This window comes from Falco rusticolus, chromosome 6 (genome assembly GCF_015220075.1).
Source record: "Falco rusticolus isolate bFalRus1 chromosome 6, bFalRus1.pri, whole genome shotgun sequence".
In the NCBI taxonomy this organism is placed as follows: Eukaryota; Metazoa; Chordata; class Aves; order Falconiformes; family Falconidae; genus Falco; species Falco rusticolus.
In genome coordinates, this window is record NC_051192.1 from 47502533 (window position 1) to 47522497 (window position 19965).

The 19965-nt window shown below is 42.6% G+C and overlaps 1 protein-coding gene across 3 annotated transcripts in view; it reads right to left on the minus strand.

The window, feature by feature from the left end:
• The window catches only part of GRM1 (glutamate metabotropic receptor 1), a 199422-nt gene that overhangs the window by 12440 nt on the left and 167017 nt on the right, over positions 1–19965 (minus strand). Inside the window, exons 8-10 of one of the 3 annotated variants that reach the window (XM_037392903.1) lie at positions 18540–19470; positions 1996–2080; positions 1567–1667 (exon numbers count right to left, since the gene is read on the minus strand). In XM_037392903.1, the coding sequence (XP_037248800.1) occupies positions 2020–2080; positions 18540–19470 (992 nt within the window). In that variant the 3' untranslated portion in view covers positions 1567–1667; positions 1996–2019. Of the gene's footprint in view, positions 1–1566; positions 1668–1995; positions 2081–18539; positions 19471–19965 lie in introns of those variants that run through there. The other 2 variants (XM_037392902.1, XM_037392901.1) reach the window with 2 other exon arrangements.

Genomic DNA, 19965 nt, shown 5'->3' on the forward strand with positions numbered 1-19965 from the left:
TCAAGTCCCTAAATCTAATTGCTTGTAACTGGAAGGCAAGGAAAACCATAGCGCCCGTGGTGATTGCTGGCACGTTGGGGTAGCGAAGCAGGGCTTCCTCAGGAAAATCCGGACTCACACACTGCTGCAGTTCTGGTGACCGAGGCTCAGGCAGGAGGCCAGGGGGTGGCCATGGGCAGCTGAGGACACCACGGACACAAGCCTACTGCTCAGTCTGGGCTGCGTGGCCTCAGGAAGCGCGGGCAGTCGGCCGCTAGTGGAGGACATGCCCTTCCCCTGGCCACAGTGCAGCACTGCCCAGCCTCTGAAAGCACCAGCCCTGGCTGGAGGGAGAGGGAAGCCTGATGGGCAGGGACGGGCAAAGCCAAAATGGCAAGCTTCGTGCTCAGCAGGTCTGAAAAGCTCCACTGCTTTTTAAAGCCTTTCTTATCTGTATAGCTGCCACAAGTGTTTGAAGTCTCATTGACTGGTTGGAGTCCCACCAGAGGTGTTCCTCAGGAGCTCATGTGGGTAAGGATTTTTTTTTCCAAAATGAAAAAAAAAATCCCAAGCTTTGTCATGCAAAAAGCAGGAGGTTCAGCCTTCCCTGTGCTCAGGAGTTTACAGCCTATGTACGTGCTTTTAAAGCATAATCTGTTGTTGCATTCGCCTTTGCTTCCTAATGGTATGCCTGTGTTGGACTCCCATTTCGTCATCAGTCTTTGCAGACATACAACTGGCAATCTGTGCCCTGGGAATCTGCAGCACTTGTTCCAGCTTGGAAAAGAAGGGCATATTGTTGTCGGACTGGAAGCTAATGTACAAAATGTTTGTACTGCTCCTCACACTGCCTTTGTAAAGTTTGTCTTTCAGGGTGGCAAATCTGGTTGCTGCACAGGCCCTGTAAAACCGTCACTGCTGCTCCAAATATATGATGCCTTGTATATATTTCTTCTGATCAGCAAATCAGAGGGGCAGATTCGATTGAATTAACATCATTTCTACCTGTCTACAAATAGCATAGACTGCCGGAGACATATACAGAGCTAGAATGCTTTGTCGCTGATTAGAAGAGCTGAACAGCATCTCTGGCAGTAAAGAGATGGGGCTGCTCAAAACGCTGTGTCAGCGGATCACAGGCAGCTTTCCACCTAGTCACTGCACAACCTTCCCTGGGGCAGGGAGCAGGACTGTTTCACATCTGCAGTTTATCAGATGGAAATGAGCATAAATCTATCCTGGAAGAAATGAGGCGAGGCTTTGCTGTTTCTGCAACAGCTAGCATGTTTTCTCCACTGGGTTTGTGTTTGCTCAGAGGGAGCAGTATTTGCACTTGTTTCTGAAGAGCTGGACTTTGCTATTGTTGGCTGAATGCAGAATATACAGAATCTGAATATCTTTCAAAAACGATAACAGAAAAATTTCTCTGCTGTTGTTTAAAGATACTTTAGGGTGACTGTTCCTAAGCCAGATTCTGCTGATTTTATTTACATGTGCCTGCTCATGATTTCCCTGTTCTGCGAGTCCTACCAAACCAGTGTTTTCTGTGTTCCCCCTGCTGGCTCTGCAGCAGCAGTTCACTAACAAGCACAGTTAGCAAGAGCTGTGCACAGCAAAGGTGTCTTGCCGTGAGACAGCCACTAGATTCTTGTTTAAAGCACGCAGGATAATGTCATCTCCATGCAAAACTGTAAAAAAGAAAAAAAATGTTGGCTAAATGGAAAAAGAAGATAAAATCAGTACAAAAAAAAAAAAAAGGATGTATTTGCAAAGTTGTAGGCATTTATAAATAAAATTGAAGGCTTAAAAAAAAGTAAAAGCTGCAAAAAAATTTTTCAGTGTCCTCGTCATCACATCTGGTCAATAAGATTAAGGCATTGTGCAAAACAGAGGACATAAGCATATTTCCCATCTTTACTGGCATGCACCACATTTGTCCCATCATTAGACATGATAAACCAATGAGAAAGAGAAAGCAAGGGGTAAAACCACTCTTTGTCATGCAGCTTCTCTTACACATTCACTGCAGTGTGGGATTTTTCAAAGCTGCACATGTGCCGACGGACACTGGCTGGTGGGCGAGAACTCTGGCTGCCTCTTCCTGAAGATTGAAAAGAAAAAGACACCCAGTGAGTGGTTATACACATGTGCACACATGGTGGCTATACCACTCAATAGGGTGCCTGTCCCTGACCTATGCCTAAGGGTCACTGTGGGCTTTCCCATCTTTTCTCTCTTGTCACCTCAACTTCCACATAGATTTCTGCTTGGCTCCAGCATGGTGCTCATTTCTTCTTCCTCTGCTGAGCCCTGATGCACTTCACATGCCAGATGGCAAGGGCTGCTGTGCATCTAGCTGTCAGAGGGACTTCTCCCCTGGTATTCTCTATGCAGGGTGGAATGGCGAAAAGGGGGCATCTGCCTTTTGCATCTTATTTACAACAAAAACATCACCAAAAGTTTTTGCTGGTGGAGTTCGTAATATATACTCAGCTCCTGCTTTTTCCTATGACTCTTATTCCCCTAATCTGCTTTTCTAAATGTTTCCCTTCTTTTATTTTTGAGCTTTAGCCAAATAGTCACTAGCTTTTATTATATATGATCACACTATATGTGCTTCTTTTTTTTCAAGGAAACATTGGCCTTGTTGAGGTAGACACAAAATGAATAATCTCCTAGGTGCTCTATCTGTAATGGTAATTCAAAAAGGAATTGCAGATTGCAGTTTTGGCCATTAATATAAGACAATTTCCACTTCATTTTTCTGCTCTTCCCTTACCCTGTCAAGCGAATGCAAACTCTCATTTGTCTTCCCCAGTATCAATAAAAATATATACACACACGCACGTGCTTTGACAAAAATCTCAGGTATTTTTGCACATGGAATGTATCAATGAATTTCTGCAAAAATAATTTTCATTGTATTGCAAATAAAACGCAAATCAAAATTCAGCATTTCTCCCCATCAAACAATCATAATGCATGCTTGCCAGACTTCTATTTACCTCAAAACAACGGATTCATGGAGGCTATGTGCGTGTACTACATACTCAGTACAGCTGCTCATGAGCCAAACAAGCCGCCATTCTCACCACATACTAAAGCACAGGAGCACAGCGTGATGTACACAGAATACATGCATACCCATTTTGGAGAGGTAGATGCCTTGAGATGACTTCTGAACTATTATGAATAAAACACAAATAAGACATACCGCTGAGCAATTTTGTAAACCTACTTACTTTGAAGTCTCTAGAATAATTAAATTCCTTAGCAGGTATAATGACATCTCTGAGATTTAACATTTTAAAGGTGATCATAATTAGGACCTTAGCTACCATGGTCTCTTCTAGAGCCTATTAAAGTTACAGAGATTATTAAGCTTCTGATTAAACAGAATTTCCAACATTTCTACAGACCCAGTTTTCTTCATCTGTTGACAAAATAAGAGCTTTCTACTTTCTGTGCTTGCTTTGCTAAAAGTCAGAAATTAATGGTTTATTCACTCAGAAGAGCTAATTTTACAAAACAAGTAACAACATGCAGTTGATTATCCGAGAGAAGAATCCAGTTCTAAATGTATTTCACACACACGCAGTGCTGTATGCACAATAGAGGGCACCCAGCCACAGCGAGCCTTGCTCAGGGACCCTGGGAAAGGGGAAACACCTTTGCTTCAGAGCCCTGCTCCAGACCTAGGTCCTCCTGAACCGACAGACTTTGCCAGCTATCGTCCCTCTGCTATGGCAGTTTGCTGTTGCTTCTGGCTTACTTTGTTACATCCCTTGTTTCCCCCCAAATTCCTTCTTATTCAGATATATCCCCGGAGTGAGGTCAGAGCATTTTGGTCTCCAGGCTTTGGGCATGTGTAGATCTTGTTATGAAATCGTCTTATGTGAAAGGAATAAAGAAGCCTGCTTTCTCAGGCAGTCCAAAATGCTTCCTAAGAAGTTCGAAATGCAGTGAACTTTTTCCTTTCTGTGGCTACAGTTGGGCTCCTCAGCCAAAATCAAACACAGATACTACATGTAATAGAGTATGCAACCCCCAAATGCCTCGCCAGGTTTGCATTCTGTGGGAGGCTGTTGTTAAAATGCTGCCAAACTCCATCAAAGAACCAGTCTGCCTTTTGGTCAAGGTCAAGGTCAATCTCCGTATGATGATCTACAGCACATACACTACAGGAATCAGCTCTAAATCTCAAGGTTTGTGCTTCAGCAGAATTTGGATTTGGATTTACAGTGAAATTTGGATTTATAGTGTTATGGGAAATGTAGTGCCTGTGTTGATTATACTTCAGTGAATTATTTTGCAATTATCAAATAATTGTCAACTGCATAAATAATAATGAATGCTTTTGAAGCATTCAGTTTGAAGTATCCTTGTAGACTTGCTTTGTCTTACTAGTAGTGTGTGTTAATACTGCAGAACCCTAATTCAGAATTAGTGCCCAGATATCTGTACCTCTCTTCTTTTTTTCTTCTGTTTTTAATTATGACAATGTACCCCTCCTCTTCCTCCCAGCCTTGCAGGAATTGATGGCATTTCAGATACGTTTCTCTGGTCACCAAAAAATTAGGTAGCCTTCCCATCTTTACAATATGAGGATTAATGGATCATTTTGGGGGCAGTCTTCTCAAAGGTAATTCCTGCTGAGTGGTTATTTGTATCCTGAGCCCAGAGGCAGGATGGATCTTCTGTGCATTTGAACAAGGACTTGGCATACCATCATGAAAGTGTCTGAACTGCTTTCTAATGAACCCCTGGGTGCAGTAACATGGACTCTGGCAGAGGAACCAGGGTGGCTGTTTAGAGGGTTTATGAAAGAAGTGGATTAATTGCTTTACGTCCTTTGAAGCAGAAAAATGCTTTCAGCCAGTCACTCAGAACAGAATAGGTAAAGGGCCTGTTGAAATCTGCAGAGAGGAGTATAAATGATCTGAGGGAAGAGTCACTCTTGCCACTTTATTTTCTGTTCAGTGTAAATGAATCATCCCACAAGGCAAACAGCTGTGTCAGGATTGTAGGAAAGTGTAAATTGCTATCTGTAATGTTTTATATCTGAACAGCTGTGAAACTAGAAACATTCACCTTCTGCTCTGGAATTACTCTCTCTGCTCAACCAGCCTCCCCAAACAGACACAAATTGAATGAATCTGGTGTCCAAGATAACTGAAGTGCAGGACAGTGTTGCCTATCATCTGAAGCCACAGTCAGAGATCCTTCACAATAGACATTGTCCAAGCTGTAAGAAAAGTTTTCACATTCCCCACAGTAAAAAATATACGGAAAAGTACATCCCCGGATTTTATACAATCTAATCTGAAAAAATTGATCAACAATAACATTAGGAAGAAAGCAAGGTGGGGAGGAAATTCAAGAGAAGGGATGATGGCATCATGATGATACTTACAGTGACAGCCTTGAATCATCCTGTAGTTTTTAAGAACTTGTGTATAGCCCCTAGCTTTAATACAGGAAGGGAGAAGCCTTGTGCCATGAGCCCTGTGGCACATTGCCATCACATCCTAGAATATATCCTGCTCCAGCATTCAGACTGACCTCCCTCTGTACTCCCAAAGAACAGCTCAGCAACAGCACAAACTTTCTAGCCTGCTTTTCACCTCCTCAACCCTCCAGCAGTCTGCAAGGTGACTGCGGAGGTAAGCACACTTTGTATGTAGAACCAGATTAGTAAAGTGCTCACCTAAACACACTCATCCTAAATCCTCTTGTCTCTCTAAATCTAGCACCTTCCTAGGCAGAAGCATGTTCATCTTTGTGATGTCTGTGTCCTTGAAAGGTCAGATTTTATGTGTGGTTGTCATGGTTAGATCAAAAGATATCTACATAAAAAGAAGTAAGTCCATGTCCTTTTCCTGTAGGAAGAGAAGCTGAATTTTCAATACCTTTTGTACAAGCCAGGATCTGATAGAAGTTTCCTGCAACAAATTTAATTAAGCCAATAGATGAAGTGGGGAAGATGGACAAGTTTTCAATATAAATTCATTTTTAAAACACAAGTCCTAAATTCCAGGATAAGTGATGGTTGGAAATAATTGCTCTGGGTGTTAACTTAATTATGCTAATCAATGCCACATTGATTTGTGGGCAGTTTTTGGAGAGAAAGAAATCATTAAAAGCTGTGGAGCAAAAAGCTCTGCAAGTAGGAGGGAGGTTATAGGGTCGTTCTCCCTTGCCAGGCAGTGAGACATACAGGTATCTATCACCTGTGAAGGAGTGAGGAGCAGGAGGAATTTCACAGAACACCCTCTCTGTCAAGGTGGGAGCATCTGCCAAAGAGGACATGGCCATGCCAAAGAAGGGTCATGGTCACCAAGGAGAACATAGTCCCAGTAGGATGCCCAGAAAGACCCAGCACTGAGCTGCACAGTGGAGACAGAGCTAAGGCTGCACTTCAGGTCACCCCAGGCCAGCAGGAGCCAGCTGTGTGCCCAGGGGAGCGCTCTAGCCCTCCTCAGCTGCTCCCTCCTGCTGTCCCACCCTCCCTTCTGTGCCAGCTCAACCCTTGGTGCAATTGTTCAACCAACTGGCAGGGAATGACAGGGACAACTAATCTGGGTCACAGTTAAGCCAGAAAAAGAAAGGAAAAAAAAATATTATCAGTTCCCCGCTCCAGTTCACAGCATGGCCTTCCAGGCTCTTGTCCCTGCAGAAGTGATGGGACGGCATGGCGTAGAGGAAGGCTTTGGGTGTCATTTCTGGCTTAGGGAAGGTTAAAGCATTTGTGGATTTACGGGCTATGACAGCAGAAAGTAGCTGCAGGCAAATCTCTTGGCTGTCCCAGGATAGTGGCAGGAGAATTTTTTGAGATAATTTCTATAACCCTAAGGATTAAGAAATATGTATAGCCTTACGTTTGAGAGGATATGAGAAAGTAAAGGAGGAAGAACTGCTCACTGACGGGAGCACGGAGAAGTCCCAGGGCCACGCTTTGTACCCCACGGGAGCCTGTACTGCCCAGACACACAAGCTGCCACTGCCCACACACGTGAGCCCCCACTACGCACCCCCCCGAGCTCCCACCGCCCCCGGTGAGCCCAGGCAGCACGCCTGCGAGCTCCCGAGGGCCTTGCGGAGACACCCGGCTGCCCCTGCGTGCTCCCGCCATCAACCTGCCACCCAGCCTCACAGCCCATGGCACGGCTCGGGGAGGTTAATGCTTCCCATCTGCTTGCTGGGCGTTGTTTGCAGTTGTTTGTGCTGCTGTGGCTGTGTTTTCAAGCGTAGCCCTTTGTCAGTCCTTGTCAAGGTAGATCATCCCTCCGTGGGGCCTTACACAGACTCTGGGATTTGCCTTTTTTCATTTGGTTGGTTGTTTCTTGGGTGTTTTGCTGATGGCTGTCTGGTTAGTTGACTGGAGTAATGTGGGATAAGTCTCAAATTCCAGATAATCCTTGATCTGGGAATGCAAAGCTTGCAAGCCAGCCAAAACAGGTGAACTGAACCATCTGAAATGATCTAGCTTGTGCCATGAAAACAAATGGCCAGAAGAGAATTATAACAAAACATTTCCCATGGAAGTAGAGGGGAAGACTAACAAAAGCTTTAAGAAAGCAACAAGAGCAGACATTCCGAACTTTAACACACTAAGGATGAGGGAAAATGGATAGTGCTGGGTAAAGAGAAGGATGTACTAGCTAAGAGATGGCTTGCAGATGGGCATTTAAACTGAACCTGTGATTCTCTGGGACCGATCAGACTGAAACTGCAAACACCAGCAAAGCATCTACTAGTGAGAAGCTGCTAAAATCAGATTGGGGGCACTTGTTTTGCTAGAGTTTAAGATCAGCTTTGACATCTCCTGCTGTGGTGCTGCAGCACAGCTGAGCTGATCTAATGATCTGCTGCTGAAATTGACAACTCTCACCCCCTGTTCCCTAAACCAGGGGCAGCAGGGACACCTTCTCTGGTGCTGATGTTAATGTTTCTATGACCTTGAGATCTGGCTCGAGAAGAATCCAGCAGATAATAATTCTTTTTTTTTTTCCCCCTCTCTGTAAGGTTAATTATACAGGGTGAAAGAAGATCACATCCTGCATGCCACGGAAGAAGAACCACAGAGCAGAGAAGGGGAAACAGCTTAAGAAGAGATAACTAAAGCAGTAAGTTAGAAATGGTAAATTGTTTATAATGCTGTAATAATAAAACTGGAACTTTTTAGTTTTCAAGTGGGCTTTAAAGTGACAAATTGTGTGATTACTTCTAGCCTGCACAATTGTTTGCTGTTTACAGTGATGCCTTTCAACCTGTGCTTGTCAGGTGTGGGAGGCTGAATGCCAGAGTACATACATGCTCTGAAGAATTAGCTGACTTGTTATTTCAAAATTAAATAGTCTTTAACAACTTTAATATGAAGGCAGATGTTCCATTGCTAAAATATACTTTCCTTTTCAACCCATGCTTAAAGTGGTTTCTTGGAGTCCTTCGGCATAGCAGAGAACATAACTTCTGTAGCTGGCCATGCTTATTAGTGACTCTTTGACAGTGGATGGCTTCTGCATGGACACGAAATCTGTCATAGTCGGTTCTGCAGACTTCCAGACTTGGGCCTGGAAACCCCAAACAAAGATCTGGCAATGCTGATTTTACCCATTCAGAGTCCTGGTGGCACAGAACTAAGAACTGGGAGAACAATGTGATCAGATCTCTGCTCCAGGTGTGAATGCTTGTCAGTGCTTTTAGGAAAGATGGAAAACAGTATCAGAAGACAGGTGAAAAAAATTCAACCCATACTAGCTAAAAAAAAAATCGAAGTCAAGCAGGAAGCAAAGATGGAGATTTGGAAATTCCTCACTCTTCCCTTTATAAACTCTTAAATCATCGTAGACCAAAAAAAAAAAAAAAAAAAAAAAAGAGAGAGAGAGAAGAAAGAAAGTTGCTCCAGTGCAAACATCTGTGGGACAGGCATTTAGGAAAGACTACACCCAGATTTTGGACTGAGTAGTACACGAGAAGTTAGCCCCTGCTTTGCCGCACATCGTAACCAGCACCAGTCTCTGCATCTTCTTCTGCATTCTATGAAGTAATGTGAATAATAGAAAAATTAAGATGGCATTAAATGTTGTAGGAGGTAGTACAGGTGTTTGTGAATAAATGTGTCTGAGTTTGTGGGTATTTTAAGAAAAATGGGCTTCTGCAGGTGCCTGGCTAGTGTGCTGTGTCCTGTCCCTGTAATAACTGGAACTCAGGTGCTGCTGATGGTGAGACACAAAAGGTGTGCAGGCTGTGGTCTCACAAAGGCTGCTGCAGTTGGCAGTGGCTCATGCTGTTGAGGCATATGTAAGCTGAAACTGCTTGACTTTTGTTTCCAAAGTTTAGTAGAACTCCCATTGCCAAAAGTACTCCCAGCTCTGGGAGCACAAATAGTGGTGGGGAGCTACTGAGATACTGCTGTTAAGAAATTTTTTCAGATCTTTCCTTAGGATATGAAAGAGGTGTGGAGACAATTCCCAAATTAGTGACAATGTAAGTCAGGATGGTCAGGTCTCTGTGCCTTGGTGACAGCAGGCATCACCCTGACAAATTTGTTTTGAAACACTTTACTAATCAACTGACAGAGCAACGTGCAGGCTTCTTCCCACAGCAAACAAAACTTATATGCTAGTGTCATCCACCAAGGACTTTGAAGATATTTCTCTAATGAAACACAGAGCAATACTGGACTGAGACTAACCCTGTAAAATCAAGATAAACTCCTGCTCAGACAATTTAGTTTCTAGCAGGGTGGAAAACCATACATGTCTTCAGTCCTTTAACAGAGATGGACCATCTTCTCTCTCTGGGGGTGTGATTCACCTATGAATTACAAAGCCCTTCTAAAAATCAGGTGCTCTGTCAGCATATGTTCGCAGCATCTGCAGTTTGTCTTGCAGTGTTTTGTTTTGTGGGTCACCCCTGAGCAAAAGGGAGCACTCATCACAGGCAGGAGTAAGCTCGATGAACAAGCCAGAACATGAGATGCCTTTCTGAAAGAGGTGACATCCAAGGGTGCTGTCCTCTTTTGGGCTCTCATGTGCTTGTGTGTCCCTAAGCATTAAAGAGGATTAAATAAATTAGCAGTAACTTTGCACTGAATTGCTGGGATGAATCAAGAATATTTTTCAGACTACATCTTAATTTGAGGAAAAACCCAAACCCTTATATTAACTGTATATATGTATGTATAGTGCCTGTGCTGTTTTATAGCCTTATCCTTACACAGAGAATATCACATATCCATGTGATATCTTTCAGTACCCAAATTTTTGTTCACCTGTAAATTAGCTCAAAGATGTATGAAATTACATGGTGGCTCAGAGATCCCTGCAGAATAAACACTTGCAGAATACCCTGTGTGTTTATTCTAGCAAGTATTTATACATGAATTATCATGTGTTCATGAAATGTCACAGCTCTGTTTTCTTCTGCTGAGGGGAGGCGAATAACTGAGGCACAGTGCTGAATTATCACACCTTTGAGGATAGGAAGGAGGTAAAATGCATTCTTAAAAAAATCTTAAAGTAGCCTCTAGGAGACTTGTATTGTAGTTCTTTATTCCATTGACATTTTTAAATGCTAGATTCAATAAATAAATGCTATTATGCATTTAAAAATATTTCAGACTACCCCCGCCCCACCCCCCCACCCCCCAAACAGGGCTTGGTGGTTTTTTTTTTCTAAGTATGTGCCTAAGAGAGCTGGAGCTTGAGTTCTATATGTAATATAGGAAAATATCCAGGGGTTTAAGTATTTATCTGGATGCCAACTTCAACATTTATTTATTTACCTGATACTCTTAAAAGGAGAAAACTTCTTCTCTATTTTTCTCACAGAGAGAATTCTAACCAAAACAACATAAGATTACGGTGCTAAGCAGATGAACATCACTTGCTTATACCTACATGTGAACACAATTGTTTGTATCACTCACTGTTGAGTTGGTGTATTTTTGTAGCATCCTAACTGGATTGTAATGACTACATTTCAGAATAAAAATGCAATAAATAATATATACAAATACAAAATTACAAGGAAATGTAATAAGTGATCCAGTCAAGCAAGAAATTAAATTACAAGTGGTGTCCTTATTCCGGTGTTTTATGCCAAGAAAGATACTAGTCTTCCCCAGGATTTCTGTAGTACTGCCTTTGCTTCCCCTCAGTCAGGAAGCAGAGATTGTGATACATAACTGTAAAGCTCCCCTCTGATGTGATTGTGTATCTATGCATCGTTTTGTTTAGGTACTGACACTCATTACACAAAGCAACCTGGTGCTACAGCAGTGCCCATAAGCAAAACAACATTTTGTGATTCAGCATCTTGAGAGCAGCAAAACAAGAGAAGGAGCTGTAAAGCAAAGTTCTCCAGGAGTCCTTTGGTAAGAACCAGGCTGCACTCAGAGACCATTCCTTGGGTTTATGTCCTGTCAAAATTCCCTGGGAGAACAGAGTTGCGAACATCCATGAAAAAGAAAGTGGCAAAACTGCCCTGGACCGGGAACTCCTGAGAGGGAGGAAATTGCATAAAACCTTACACAACAGGCCCTTTCCCCTAAAGGGACCATCCAAATAAAATGTGGCTCTGACTGGTGATGAAGAAACAGAGGTCTGGATGGGAGCCCAGGGTGCGGGTACTGTGCCCGGTAAACCCATTTGATATAGCCTGGATTTTGTCTGAGGGGGGCTTTATCTTCACTGCTTTTACTGGGAGGGTGCTGCTGAACTTCATTGCTTTTCTGATTTATTTCTCTCAAACATAGTCTTGAGCAGCCTCTGTTTGGTCACAGAAAGGAACCCAGATGGATAAGCCTAAACTGCCAGAACTCTTGGCTTGTACTTGATGACAAGTGTCCCAATCATATTGCATATGTGCCCCCACTCCTTCTCCTCAGCTTGCCTCAGGAGTGACATGTGATTGGTTATGCATGTGCTGGGACTCCCTTTAGCCGGGATAATTTGCAAGGAAAACTTGCAGTGCCTAATGCAGCCTTGCCCCTTATTTCTCATTAGAAGGAAAAAGTAAGTCCTCTGTCTCCAGACTGGTTATCTTGCACATATATACACAGATAGACAATTTGATATACACATTTGCCATGCTTGGTTTTTAAAGAAATATGATTTTTAGCATTCATTTAAACAACTAGAGAGAATGTAAGTGTGATAGTGACATCTCAGAGTTATTTATCACCTATTCTGTGCTTTTTTGTTGCACAGGACAGAACTACATCATATCTATTAAAGCAAAAGCAAATTCAAGGCTACGGGGGACAATATTAGATATAATTACATAGCTCAGATTTAATGGACAACCCTGCAGCAGGGCTAGAAGAGATTGCTATTGGATTATTAAGTTTCAGACTCCTTTATTTGGTGTTCTTTCCAATTCTTTAACATCAACTGTAAGAGTCCCTTTGGAAACGCGTAGCTGTCTTCTGAGAGTTTTAAATACTCACTTAAATCAATATACTGACAAGGACTGAACAGCTTGACTGAGTTTGATAAATTTTCTTATTTGAAATTCACATCACATACATGAGATAACTGGGTAAGAGCTGTTACCTGTCACAGTGCTGTGTCCACAAAATCATTAATGGTTTAATCCCAGTAAATAGCCCAGCGAAGCCAGCAAACATACCAGCTGCTGAGAGAGAGATGTCTGGCATTAAAACCTTCAGCTATCCTTGTGAGCATACACAGTGCTCTCCCAAAAATGCACTGCACCCTCAGAAAAGGGCGAAGAACTACACTGCATACAGAAGCTAGGGAAACCCCAGGGAAGGATGTGATGGGGAGGCGAGTCAGGCCAGACCAGGATGCCACCAGCTTTCCCTGTGGCACCAGGGAACCATGCCAGAGATGCCACATCTTCACCCACACTGCAAAGGAAGCAGACTCCTCCATGATATGCTCTGGGTGAGGTGCAAGGTCAAACCGAGCACCCTGTGGTTGTGGAGCCCTGTGCCCTGGCAGGGAGCTGGAAGCTGCACAGCCGCAAACCAGCACTGCGCCTTGCACCCCACGGTGCCACTGCTCTACAGAGTCAGCACCAAAATCAGAGCTGGACATCCACATCTTATTGCCAGGTTAATGGAGAGATCAAATATACAACAACAAAGAAATTATTTAAATAAATAACCTAACCTCACCTGTATCATTTTCCCTATTATCTTTTGGTTTTTTTCCTGTTAATCTTTGTATTTACCAGTTCCAGGAGCTTAAAACCTTTCTGCTGTTTCAAAACTCTCTTCTGTAATATGACTTTTCCCTCTGGGGTAAGCCTCAGCAGGATGGCTGTGCAGGCCCAGCATGCTTAAAGGCCTTCTTGAAAATGCCTTGAAATTTGACATTTTCTAAGTCTGTAACTGTAAAAATAAAGGGATGCCTTATTGTGTATGCAATACTACTGCAGGACACGAGAAATTTACCCACCACATCAATTTTCTAAATTGCAAAACAAGCCAGCCTACCATTTCCTAGTAGATTCAGCAGTTGTCTATACACTGGTTTGGAAATGCTGTAAGAAGATAAAACTACGCTAGACAGTAATCGGTATAACAAGCATTTGAAGATAATTCTTACATGGTGCTGGCTAGGTGACATAATTTACAACCAAAGAAAATACTTAAATCTATTGTAGACTTCTCAGGTTGGGCTTGTGTCCTAAGTGCAGGAGTTTGACAATATATTCTCTTTTATGGGAGAAGGTACAATGGTGACCAGTTATTATTAATCCTCCTTGCACTTTCCACTAAATCTTCTTGTTTCAGATCTTTTGATGCATTTCAGCCAGACAGAGTGAAATATTCTTTGTGCAGCTGTGCCAGGTTGAGATTAGTTTTGTTCAATTTCACACACTATAGCCTGCAGAAGTCAGGACAGAAGTCACTGTTTTACTTACGTGAAAAGTGGTCTCACATCTTATGTTCACACTTCTTTCCCCTCCCCCCTTGTCTCCATAGCCTCCTACTTAAAGGTGTCATATTGATTGCAGGGAGTAGTAACGCGGCAGCAAGAAGATGGAATACTCCTGGGCATCTCTTCCTATGATGAGGCACCCAGGTTGGATCAAGTGAGCGGCTGTAAAAGATTTGCATTTGTGTGACTGCAACTGAACATGCTGAACATTTACTCCATTTCTGGAAGCTCCAACTCTTGCCATGTTGCATTGTGCATTTGCCTCCTCCCACCACCATGGAAAAACAGTGAAACAAAATGTCCTGCCTTCTGGACGTACTTGTGATGAGATTCCCCTCACTGTGTGTCTGTGGGAGGCTTTGGAAATGAAGGAGCTGAAGAGTCCAAAAGCCTTTGTGGACTGTGAGTCGCCAAGTGAAACGAGTCCCAGAAAAACAGTATGTCAGAACAGCTTGCTGAAGATGAATGGCAACTCAGCAAGTCAGCTTAAAATGAAAGAGTAACTTAAGAATACCTGGAGATAATTTTATAATTGGCAAGACAAAAAAAAGCAGATGGTTCCCTAAGCCTCGGTAAGGGAACAGACACATGTTACTAGAGGTAACTGAGAAACCTGATTCCCAGTTAAAAATCTGTATGTAGGGACCCAGCACAGAGGGAGAGAGGACAAAGAACAGGGAAGGATGAAGGAAGCAGGGAGAAGGTACTAGGAGATGTTGGGTTGCCTGACACTTTTTATTGGAATAAAAGAATTTTGAAAACTTCTTGGCTCAAATTCTAGTTGAAGTGTGTGTGTGTACTATAGGAAAGTAACAGCATAGACCTGCAGGTTGCAGGCCTGGCTTCAGCCTTCTTCGCATTGAGTAGGGTCCATTTGAAACAGTGGCTGGAGAAGGTGTTTCCTGAACCTTCCTCAAGATCAGCATCTTCAGTGTCACTGGTTATTTTTTCTGCACATAGTACACAAGGGAGCACTGCTTCCTCAGGGAAGCGATCATACATGCACTGTACAGGAGTGCTGCTCTTCAAGCTGATTGACCCTTGTAGACCAAAGTAACATTTGTGGTCAAGAACAAGGCTAATGATCATGGCAAGATCTGCATCCGAAAGATACAATCTCACAGCTAAGGGAGAAAAAATAAGATTAAAAATTTTCTCCTAAAAATGCTGCTATGTCATCATCCTGTAACAGCCAGGATCTCGTAAAGTCATAAAGCATGAAACTAACAATAAATGTCCCCACAAAGCTTCAATAAAAACAGCAGATATCACTCTCTTTCCATATCTCCTGATGGAGCTGTTCCATTTTTTATACATAGTTAAATATTCATTTGACAAGAGGGAGAGACTGGCAGCAGTTTGGTACTGAAGGGATCACAAGGGATCTCTCAGACCCAGATTCAAGCTCTCTCACAGAAGAATACAAAGTATTTCTCTAGGGTTTGCATCAGGATTTTTTTTCTCTGTTCCAGGACACATTGCTGGTCAAGAACAGAAAGAAAGGAGGAGAATTGCCGTGGGACAATGCATAGTCCAGTTATAGAGCATTCATCTGGGAAGTGACAGAGATGCTCTTAACCTAAATGAGTGCCTTAACTAATTTAAGTGAAGACAAGTGTTACTAAACAATTTATTTTCATTGAAACTCTTTTGGTGATGCAGCTGGGACAGACATTTTTCAAGAGGACTTTCTGACCTCTATATTAGCACCAGACATAGCTGAAGGTTTTGAATTGACTAATAGATCCTATGTTAATAGATTTCCCTAGTTAATTCCTTTGTTCTACTTTAGGAAGGAGAAAGGAAGAGTGGCTTGGCTTGCTCTAGTCCCCAGGTTATGCTAGTTAAACTAACAGCACAACATTGCATATGAGTGCTTTATCCAGGCTTACATAAGTTTGACTTGCCCTTGTAAATGTAAACTAGTTTCCATACTTTAACTCTGTATGTGCACACAAATTTAATTTAGATGGATGCCACTTTTCTGTTTAGGAATTGGAATTCATTGGATTAGCAGAGGAGAGGTTTGATACAGACAGAAAAAGAGATGAAAACTGAAAAGTAGAAAAAGAAAAACAATATAAAGAGAAGAGATAACAAGAAAATGGATGAAAAGTTGTAAGACAGCTGGAAAAGAAATCTTGAATGAAGCACTGCTAGCCACTTACACACAGAAAAATGTGGCCATAGGGAGGGACAATAACAGAATGAAGAAGCAGAGCAACATAATCAGGGATCTTAATTACTGAAAAAATAGCAAATAAAGCCCAGAATTTGAGGGGAAATGGAGAAAAAAAAAAAAAAAAAAAGAAGACAACAATCTGCCTGCAGGCCATTCCTGTGGGCATTAAGCACATTCAGTAGTTTCAAGTCCTGTTTCAGGCAGGACCTGACCACACACACTGGAGCTGTCTAGGAGCTTCAAAGGCTCTAGCAAATTCTGCTTTTTCCTTCTTAGTTTCCTTAGTGACACTTCTTTATTAATGTCAGCGCAATGTCCTCACAAGCCTTGCAATGGACTGTGCTTGAAGCTACAATATCCTCCAAAGCCCTGAAATTGTTTTTTGTGCTGTCGTGTGACTTTATTTCCAAAGCTGTGTGTTTGTATGCTACTCTGTTTTCAGTTCTTCATGTCCATGTACAGAGAGGAATGCTGTCCTTCTCCATCAGCAAGCCCAGCATGCCTCCACATCTGTGCTGGTTTAGGTGAAGAACTTAGCAGTTATTGCACAGAAGGTTTAGGTCAGAGGTTGGGATTTTGCTGTGTAAGAAGATCTGGAGGCTTGGCCTGAGATAAAAAAGCATATTAACTAGGTGTTGAACATTTAGCTTAGAAGAGCATCTTAAAACTCTGTAGAACTTTTTTGCTTTATACCACTCACAGAGACTCAACAGAAAGGTCAAGAAAATCTTACTAAAATGATGCAATAAACAAATTCCTAAAAAGCTCATGTAAGCCCTGTTGTTGTTTTAGGGTGACAATGCTGAGGGGGAAGCTCAGTTTTTGAACAGGATGAAATATTTTCTCACGTTATGAACTGTATTCTAGGTATATTGCTTTTGGATCTTTAAGGTAATTTTTTTTTGGTGAAAGTAGAACAGTAAGCACAACAAAGAATTAGTTATTAAGTTTCTCATGATCTGAAATACTCAAGAGTCTTTGTTTCTGTCTGATATCATCTTAAAGATACCAACAGCATTAGCCAGAGACTACACTGCAGAGATACCACACTAGTTTCTTACAAACATGTAAGACCCCATCCAACTTCCAGAGAGTCAGAGGAAGGCGTATCAGGCTCCAGCTTCCTATTTGCATGGAATTCAATGTTTTGACCTACAGACATTTTTGGCCATCTCCCTGCATGGGGGCCTCCCAAGGGCTGCCTGCCATTCCCAGCTCCCTCTCTGCCTAGCTTAGGAGCTGGCAGTCTTATCATGGCCTCTGTGGCACACTGCGCTGTGTATTTGGGTTACTTACATCTCCGTTCCCTTCTCTTCTGACTCCCTGTCTGGCAACAAAATAAAAAGTATGGAAGTAGCATAAAGGCAAAATTGACCAGAGCATGGGTTTTCTGCAGTATTGCCTCCATCCTTAGCCCTTCCATCTCCACAACATATGAAAACAGTTCTTACACAAACCAACTGGAGTGACTCAGAGAAACTTACAGATCCCAAATAGTGGAAATTAACTGAATTTTAATTCTATCAGGAAGCTCAGAAATGTAGACTTCACTGGTTCATTATTATTCTGTAATTTTTTTTTAATTGGGACAAAAATAATCTAAGCTCATGTCTAGCCCTATGGTGCTTCTTTAAAGATTAAAAAGCAATAAGATAATGAAGAATGCAAATGTTCAGACAGCTGCTCACAGGAAAATGCTGTTTGAAGTAACAGTTCTCTCTCTCCCTCTGCTGCAGCTGGGTTGCTTATAATTATTAGCAAGGAAAATAACAGGTTCAATAGATGTAGATGCAAGTTCATTTTCGCCATCAGTTGACTTCTGCAGCTTTAACACCAACACTGGGTTTGAGAACATGGACAAGTTTACACTAACGATGATTAAGAGTATTGCTCATATTTCTGAATATTAAATAGAGCACAGGAATAGTATGAAGGGTGCTTTCGGATCACAATTATGAGGACTGTCACAAAACATTACCTTAAAAACTGATGTTCAATCCCCAACTTTCACGCACACATCCCAGCAGCCTTAGACAAGTACATGTGATTTACAACCACTCAGACATAGATTTCTGGTCCCCTTTCCCCAAAGGCTACAGTATCACCTCAGTTTGAACATAACGCAGAGTAAATGCACGTAGGTGCGTGAGATCCCCATCACATGCACGGAGAGATGGGAGAAGCTGCAAATGGAGCTTGGTTACTCTGCCACTGCCTGACCTGCCCCAGAGGTAGAGGGAGCTGTGTACACGGCTGCCTTTAGAGCAGGAGAGAAAATGAGCAGCGACATGTCCATATCCATCTAAGGCTTAGATCTAAAAGATCGTTTCCATCTTTTCTGCTACACATGAGTTGAAAAACTGTTACATACCTTACTATCGAGCAGACTATGGTCAACCAAGAGAGGATGACAAAGAGAGGGACATATACAGATAGATGTGTACCTGCATTTAACCACTTACTTTGGATTTCCAGCCCCTGGCTTCTTTCTCCGGAATATGTTGAGGAAAGTGTTGGACTTGCAAGGTGCCTTGCCATCCCCGACATGCATACGCACCACGTCTGAGGTGGTGAAGGCACTGCGGACATTCCTCTCAGGCTTGGCTATGATGATGTACATCTTAGGAGTGAACATGCACCCCAGCGCCACTGTCACGCTCAGGCTCACTGCAAAACAGGTGGTGATGATCTTGTAGTTGCTGCCAAAATAGATAGGCACAAAGGCCAGCCAGATGATACAAGTGGTGTACATGGTGAATGCAATGTACTTGGCCTCATTGAAATTGGCAGGCACATTGCGAGTCTTGAAGGCATAGTACGTGCAGCTCATGATGAGGAGTCCATTGTAGCCCACAGGAGCCACGACGCCTAGGTTGCTGGTGTTGCAGATAAGGTAAACTTCCTTAATGCTGGGGTAGGAGAGGATGGGCATTGGGGGCTCCAGGATGATCAGCGTGATCACCAGTGTCAGCTGCACACTGATCAAAACGGAGGCGATGACTACTTGGGCCCATGCGCTCATGAAGCGTGGCTTGCGGGTACAGATCTTCTTTTTGCTGCCTGCCAAGATGCGTGCAATGCGGTTGGTTTTGGTCACAAGGGCAGAATAGCACATGGCAGAGGAGAGACCCACCAGAAGGCGCTGGAGGTAGCAGGATGTCGTGGTGGGTTTAGCTATAAGGGTGAAAGGGCAGACATAACCCAGAAAGATGCCAGCAAGGATAATGTAGCAGAGCTCCCGGCTGGAGGATTTGACAACAGGGGTGTCCCTGTAGAGCACAAAGATAAGGGTGACAAACATGGTGACCAGGATCCCCAGGCAGGAAAAGACCACAGCCACAATAGACTCTATATTGCTCCACTGGAGGTACTTTACAGGGATGGGTTCGCAGCCTGCAGTGTACAGAAAAGAAACAAGAGTGTTAGAAAGGTAGCTGCCTGAAGAAAGGTCTTTTTTTCTGGATCCCAATATAATTCAAACATCAGTTTATGCCTACATGCCATGGTTTATTGCAACCATCTTACAAAGGAGTGAACTGCAGCATGGAAAAGTTTGGATTAAACATGTTCAAAAAACAACCATCAGTTTTGTGTGTTGCAAACATTTGCTCATGACACTACAAAAAGAAATGAGATTTGGAAATTTTCTGAATATTTTTCTTGAGATGACAAGCCCAGCATATCAGAGACAGAGCTGGGAACAGAACCCAGAAAACTCAGCACCATCCCTTTATTTCAGAAGGGAAAGGATTGTTACAAATCAAAATAGTTAGCTTTTTGACCGACCTTATTTTAACCTATATCAAAACCACTATAACTTGAACCACGACATTTTTGTGAGGGTGATTTTATAAATAATATAAATTAATTAGAGATCTATGGGCAGAA